Source organism: Schistocerca cancellata, chromosome 4 (genome assembly GCF_023864275.1).
Source record: "Schistocerca cancellata isolate TAMUIC-IGC-003103 chromosome 4, iqSchCanc2.1, whole genome shotgun sequence".
Taxonomy (NCBI): domain Eukaryota; kingdom Metazoa; phylum Arthropoda; class Insecta; order Orthoptera; family Acrididae; genus Schistocerca; species Schistocerca cancellata.
In genome coordinates, this window is record NC_064629.1 from 23,057,277 (window position 1) to 23,065,303 (window position 8,027).

The 8,027-nt window shown below is 38.9% G+C and overlaps 1 protein-coding gene across 2 annotated transcripts in view; it reads left to right on the forward strand.

Annotated features, from left to right (window-relative positions):
• LOC126183205 (PRA1 family protein 3) overlaps nt 1-7,697 on the forward strand; it is a 71,481-nt gene extending 63,784 nt beyond the window's left edge. For both annotated transcript variants that reach the window (XM_049924980.1, XM_049924979.1), the window contains one exon: nt 7,028-7,697. Coding sequence is in view for 1 of the 2 variants with exons in the window: in XM_049924979.1 (XP_049780936.1) it covers nt 7,028-7,113 (86 nt within the window). In the remaining variant the exon portion in view is untranslated. The remainder of the gene's footprint in view (nt 1-7,027) is intronic.
• Nucleotides 7,698-8,027: the final 330 nt, after the last annotated feature.

Sequence of the window (8,027 nt, forward strand, 5' to 3'; positions counted from 1 at the left end):
TGTCCTCCATGTCCTGCCAGGATAGAATAAGTGACCTGTCTCCATACTTAGTCCTGCAAACATGTTGGTGTTGCTCTACATCATCAACACTTTTTTTTTAAATATAGAATTTCCAGTCATCAGCACGGAACTGTGTTTTGATTGCTAACTGCTGACAGTCTGGGTCAGCACCCTCTGCCTTTCACCATTCGTCTGCAGAAATGTCAACATCTTAAATTGCATGTCCTTTCTGACTGGGGCCAACAGCATTACCTCGAGCTTTCTTCAGGTTGTGTATAACTTCAAAGTCAGTCACTAAGCCTTAATGTGCAGCAGGTTTGCAGCTAATCTGATCTTTCAGGCCCATAACCTGCTGTAATGCTGCTTGATCCATTACTATGTTGAAGCAACTGCCATACAACGGGAATATGCGATACCATAAATCAAGCTCTGCATCTTCTTTTTGTAGAATAATTCTTCTTCACCTTTCATGGCTGCCTGGAAGTGTAGGCATTGGGTGCTCTGCTCCATCTACTTCTTTACTTAATACCCATCAAGTTCCTTATACTACCTAGACATATTTTTTCCTCCTGTAGTGCTGCAGTAACCCTTTTCGAAAAACCTGGAAGGAACAAGCATCTTGTAACTTCTTATGGCTCGTAACATATGCCCTTGCATTCCCTGTTTACACTGACAGATCATGTCACATGTCAGCATTACATGACAGTATGAACTGCTTCTGGTGATAGAGAAAAGCTTGACTGGCATCAGTGGTCAATAAGTGCTTCAACCACACAAAACCTTTTTTGCAATCCTGTGTTCAGTAAAACTTTATCCACTTTTCATAAGATTTGTGAGGGGTCATGGTACTTATGCAAATTTTGGCACAAATTTTCTGTAATAGTTAGCCATACTTAAAAGGGACTGCAACTCTTTTTCCATATTAGGAGTAAGAAATTACTGCACATCTTATATGAGCTGGGTCTCTGTTCACAACCCCCCCCCCCCCCCCCCCAACCAAAAATATACCCTAAATAGCGAACTTCCTTTATTTTTGTGTTAGCTGTGCAGCACATCCTGTAACTGTACTATATGTGTGTGGATGCTGTTGGTAGCTAACAGCATACAGAGGAACTGGAACAAGTAGACCCCTTTGTATACCTAGCAAGTACCATCTGGAAGGGTGGAGGGCCAGTGTAGGGTGTAAAGAATCAGTTATGGAAGGCAAATAGAGCCTTTAGCCAGCTACACCTTGTCAGTCATAATACCGCGAGACAAAGAAAGTTGTGACCGTTCAATAGCAACTTAAAGTGAGCGAGTCCTGTATAGCTGAAAAACATGGTAGGTGACAAACGCAGTTATAAATCAGCTATAAGTCTTCATTAACTGCTGTGTTTGGCAGAGTATAAATGTTAGCTGGCCAGATAAAATATCAATCGTGGGAGATAACAAACTAGTGATCAGCCTGTGAGCAAATAAGGGAAAGTAAATGGAGATGGATTGGTCACACAGTACAAAAAACTGATGCTATTGAAAAGGCAGTACTTGTTTGGAACCCACAAGGAACATGTAGATATAGCTGCATGAAGACAACCTGGAGAAGGTGGTGAAAGAACTAGCTCTGAAAGCTGGCAAAATGTGGAATGAAGTGAAATGTTTGGATGCCAACAGAACCAGATGGGAGGTCACTACTACTGCCCTATGATCCAACAGGAAATAACTCAGTAAGTCAAAACTCATACCCTACAGGAAACTTCAGCTGGCAAACCCCACATCAATGTGGCCAGAGTCCTTTGTTATGCTTCCTGTAGAATGATTTAATTAACACTGTCATTGTCTGTAAGCTCATAGGGATTAATTCTAAGTCGCCTAATTCTGTCCACAAAATTTTCTATGGTCTTCCCTTCTTTCTGGATACACTATTCAGCTGTTCCTTATACTAACAACACATATTTTTTCCTCGTGTAGTGTTCCAGTAACCCTTCTCAAAAGTCCTGGAAGGAACGAGCATCCCGTAACCTTTTATGGCTCATAACATATGCCCTTGCATCCCCTGTTTACACTGATAGATCCGTGATCAACCATTGCTTATTGTTCTATCCTTCTAACTTTGCAGCTGTGTGTAATTTGTCCACGGACTGCCAAAACATCTTCCCTTGAATTACCCAGTAAAGGAGTCATTAATCTGGTGGTGCTAGCATGTGGTATGGATAGACACACACTTTGAGGGTACCGTTCCCTTCTCTCCTCCCGTAACCTCTCTAACTCCTTATGCAACTCTAAATTATCTGCTCACACATTTGAGTGACTTGATCGAGTAAGTGCTGCATCAACTCCTGGGCAGATACCTTCTCACGCTTCCCTTAGTACCTGGCACCATCGTGCTCAGAATGTATTAGTACCATAAGCCAAAAAGAAAACTACTACACGTACGAGTGGTGTTCAGTAATTAATGCAACACATTTTTTTCCTGAAAGCAGGTTGGTTTTTATTCACAATTACAACATACCATATTATTCCCCACTCTTCTGGCCACAAAACCATATTTTTCAACATGAGATGGTTTTACACCAGCTTACTGGAAGGGCTTGTATGCCCACATGGTAACACTCTACCAGTTGATGTGAGAGCCATCTTGCTATATCAGTAACCTACCCATTGTCCATGTACTGCTTGCCACAGAGGGCATCCTTCATTGGGACAAACAGATGAGTCAGGAGGTGCAAGATTGTGGCTGTAGGGTGGATTCAGAAGAACAGTTCCATGAAGTTTGGTGGGCTCCTCTCAGGTGCACAGACTTATGTGAGGCCTTGCATTGTCATGAAGAAAGATATGTTAATTTCCATTTTTGTGGTGATGAACATGCTGAAGTAATTTCTTCTATTTCCTGAGAGTAGTCCGATAAACATCAGCGTTGATTGTTGCGCCTTGAGGGAGGACATCAAACAAAATAATACCCTTCAGAGTCCCAGAAGACCATCGCCATGACTTTACCAGCTGAGATGCAGCTTTGAACTTTCTCTTTCTGAGGATAGGTGGTGTGGCACCACTCTATGGGCTGCCATTTTGTTTCTGGTTCAAAGTGATAAACATATGTTTCATCATCTGTGATGGTGATCCACAAAAAATTATCACAATCAGCCACATAATGCACAAGAAACTTCACACACGTTGTCCTTCAATGCTCTTTACAGGCTTCTGTTAGGTGGCGAGGAATGCGGCAGGCACACATCTTTGAGTACCCTAAGTGGTGGACAAGTGTGTTGACATTACCAACACAGATGTCTACTTGTGCAGTGGGGTGTCTGATTGTGATCTGTTGATCACCTCGAATGAGAGTGTCCACATGTTCCAACATTGCCGGAGTCTCAGCTGTGTGCAGCTGGCTGGTACATGGGAGATCGGACATGTTTGCATGACCTTGTTGCAATGACGACGGACACCTCGTCCAATGACTCACTGTGCTTTTATTTACTGCCAGATCCCTGTAAACATTCTGAAAGCTCCTGCGGATATCTGCGATGCTCTGGTTTTCTGCCAAAAGAAACTTGATGATGGCTCTGCTTGGAATGCACCTCCGTTATAGACACCATTTTGAAGGCTACATATACTGCTATCACCTATTAGAAAATCGTGAAACTGTAGTGGCTGAAGCAAAATTATTCCGCACTGTCCCACAACTAATTTCACATTTTTCAACTGAAATTGGCGGAGAAAAAAATGTGTTGCATTACTTATTGAACTTCCCTTGTAGAATACCACCAAGTGAAGAGAGGTAAGAGGAGAGAAATGATGATGCTGAGAAATCTTTTTGGCATAAAGTGACAGTGTGTGTCTGTATCATTTAAGCTTGAGATGACCGTTAGAGACATGCCAACATACTGAACAATGTAGACAAGCAGCATTGTCCAGTTAACAATTGGAGACAGTGTTCTCTATGCAACTGCACAGAGAATGAAGGCTAACTTGTATGCCCATTGCAAAGGTGGTATTGTACTGAGAAAGAGGTTTCTGCTAAAAAGAAAACAAAACCTTGAAAGTCATGAGGATTGTGCAACATTTTTTTCCATTTTTTTCCATAAAACATGCAAAAAAAAGATTAATATGAATACTGAAATGCAAGAAGAAGCAGGAAGCAAGTTCTGTTTACATAATGGTGGAGTAGTAACTGGGAAAAGTTTGGTTAAAATTCAATTTATGAGTGTGCTTTGTCTACCATTTTTAATCACTTTGTGCAAATACAAAAAAGTACTGAAGTAAATTTAGTTTATTTGTGTTATATGTAAGAGGGCACAATGTTTAATTCTGAGTATTATAGGAAACTTAGATTTTTATTTGTATTTATTTTTTTAAATATTTGGATTGAGTGAGTTAGAGAGTGATAAATTATGTAATACTGCCATTCATAGTTTTACAGTTGTAGTACAGACAGACCACAAGTAGAGGCAGAATTTGTTTGAATCTAACGTTTACTTTTAGAAAACTGAACTTGAGTAAATTAATATGCAAAAGCTTCACTTTGCTGAGTCACATACCTCAGAATTGTAAGAGAGATTTTATTGTGTTAACTTCCCTGTGAGATTGTTTGATTTTGATGGTAAAGATACTGTGGGAACTTTACCCTGCTTTCATTTCTGAATTAAGTTCATAGTGTAATGTGTTCCTAAAAATATACAAAACCTGTCTTGGTTTCAGTTATGGGTATTGTTTGTTACAGTCCGTTGGTTAACAGTATTGTATAAATTATTTTATGATATGGATGCTAACCTTTTCTGTACACCAGTCTATCTGTAATTGTCACAGTAAGAGGCTAGTACATGTCTACTGTGCTACAATTTCTCCTTGTGGTATTAGCTAATAGCAACAACAGTTCTTCATAATGTTCAGCACTATTAACACTCATGCAGTTTATCAAACTAGATAGGTCACTGTTTCTCCCCTTCCTCATCACTATTACCAGCTAAATTAAGACCTGAAGACCTTTGTTTCTATAAAACCACAATAAGAATATTTTTTCCTACCTGTATCAGCGAGCTCATTCTCATGTCCTTACTGTAAATAAAGTAATAAATTTTTGCTTAAGAGGATAGAATCCTGACCATGAGTGATGTGCCAAACACACTCCTGATGTCGAAATAGAAATAAAGAATTAGCATGCTACAAATAAACTTTTTAATTTGTCAGCATTAAAGGTGACCAGAGATCCACTACGAATTCTGGATAAGTCTCCACTTGCTCTAAAAATATTTAATCAACTTCCTGAGAAGAGCTGTTTAATCTGTTAATCTGTCACATTTTTACGTCTGAGGTGGTGTTTCATTGTATTCGACTACATTTTTATGCTGTGCTGATTATTTTTCAGTTACGTGACATTTAACAAATAAAATATGGCACTGGAAGATTCAGCATCTATATTGTGGCTGACATATGGGTAAATAGAAAATCTGGATTGGTTTCATTAAGGCACTGCAGACGAATGCTGGGTGTAACTCGAATGTAAAGTGTAATCTCTCTCTTTTCTGTGATGCCACAATCACTATTCAAATTGCAGTTGATCCAGAAATCTCCTTAACTTTGTGATGAGTGCAGTCTGTATTTTACTATTTGTCTCACATTATATATTGTCCCATATTCCTTGCATGGCTTGGTTATACAGTCTCATACATGTTTTCATTTATATCTGTATATAGAGGTTTGACAAAAATATGGAAACACCAAAAATGCAACACATGCCTAATGTGGTACACGAAACTGCTGGCATTCAAAATGGCTTCCAGTTATCTTGGAACAGATAAGTACAGGATTCTTATACCATTCTTCCTGCAAAATATTGAGAAGTTCAGGCAATGTTGGTGGAGCTGGATAGTGATGATGCACAATTCTTTCCGAAGCAGGCCACAAAGGATCAATAATATTGAGATCTGGAGACTGTGGAGGCCAGGGGAGATGTAAGATTTCATCCTTGTACTTAACAAGACAGTCCTGGAATATGCGAGCTGTGTGAACAGGTGCCCCTGTCATTTTGAAACATAGCATCAGTATTAGCACGGGGGAACAAACAATGTTCCATGGGCTGGACCTGATAAACCAAAATGGTCACATAATTCTTGTCCCTATTGTGACCTTGCTGAGTAACCATGGGGCCCATGGAATACCATGATAAGCCTGCCAAAATCGTTACCAAACCCCACAATGTTTCACTCTTTGGACGTAAACTTGGCTAAAAATTGTGAACAGTGTTAAGGAAGACATACGACCAAACGACATTCTTCCATTGCTCCGTAGTCCAAGTTTTATGACTTCAGCACTGTTTTCCTATTATGGGCATTTGCATCACTGATAAAAGATTTTAGAATTCCAGCTTGCCCTGCAATTTCCTGCTTACGGAGTTCCTTTTGTGTCATTTTGTTGCTGACAGGGTTCGCAAGTGCGACATTCAGTTTTGCAGTGACTTTTGCATCTGTTGTTCTCTTGTTTTTTGTCACAATTATCTTTGATGACTGTGTGAGACAATCACTCAACACACATTTTTGTCCACATTACGACTTAGTGGATGCTGCTTTTTCTGCTTTCCCTGTTTGCAGTATAAACCTTTAAGGTGCCTTTTGAAACACCAAACACTTTGGTTACCTTTGTTAGGGAAGCACCCACCGTACAAGCACCAACAATTTGCCTACATTCAACTTCACTTAGCTCCAACATAATGCACCCACAACTACACAGAACATTGTTCTGACCATGACTGACACTTGCAGTGTATTGAGGACATTGCACAGGGGCTGTTCATGGTCAAAAACAACAGTACAGCTTGCAGGCATGGCCTGGCTAACATTTATATACAAACATGCATTTATTATGGTGTTTCCTGATTTTGTCCAACCCCTGCAACTGTGCTTTTCGAGTCCATTGCGTTGAATATATGAAGTTGCTCTTTGATCTCTGTTTTGTGTATACGTATTTCAAATTAACTCACTGAGTAATTTCTTTGCAGTTTTTAAACTTGACATATTGAGCAAGTTGCTTGTCTTATTGGTTAATTTTGTTGCAGGTAAAATTAAATATATTAAAGAAGAAGCTCACAAGATACAGGAAATCTTTCCAGACAAACGCCAGAAATTGCCTTTACCAAATTAACTTTATTGTTGGGAAGAAAATATATTTTGTGTTTAAGTTCAGCAGTGTACATGTATTGCAGTGATCTAGTGTACAATTCAATCAGTTTGAAAGAAATGTGTAAAAGTGCAGCTGTGCATCTTGCACTTCAGTTTTATAAGACTATGAAGATGAAGAGAAGTTACCAACTGCTGAATACTATATCTTTAACAACGAGGGAATAAAAAAAGATCTTGTATTCCTTAGAATCTTCATATTGCATACTCTCAACTTTGATAAGACAAATTACTCTTAGCATATCAGAAAATAAGTGATTTGGTTTCACTCAGAAGACTATATGTGTATCATAAAAATCCACTTTTAGGTACGGATGAAACTGAAAAGGAAAGGAGATGCAGTATTTTCATATCCATGTTTAGTGAAATGACATAATATATGCTATTTTTCTTGATACAGAATTGAAAGCTATTGTGAACTATAATAATAAGATAAAATGGACAAAAATGATTGTGTCATTGGGCTTTCAATTTAACTTTTAATAACCGTTCATACTACATGTGAACAGTACTACAAAACTGTGATACAATGTTGACTATAATATTAAAATGAGATTTAAAATTCTGTTATCTTACATTTTCATCTGTAATCTTCTCTCTCTCTCTCTCTCTCTCTCTCTCTCTCTCTCTCTCTCTCTCTCATTGTAAATGCTAGTGAGGAATTTATTGAGGTTTCATTTCATTTTTAGTTGATCTAAACAGGAGAAGAAAAAAATTACAACTGCTTTGCCACATGTCATACGCACCCTATGGGAGAGACACACATTGAACTCAACAGTTTTCATGCAAGATGAGGCCCCACCGCACATCTCTCTTGAAGTTCACCTGCTTCTCCGAAACACATTTGGAAACAATCAAATTGTCAGCTGACTTTTTTCC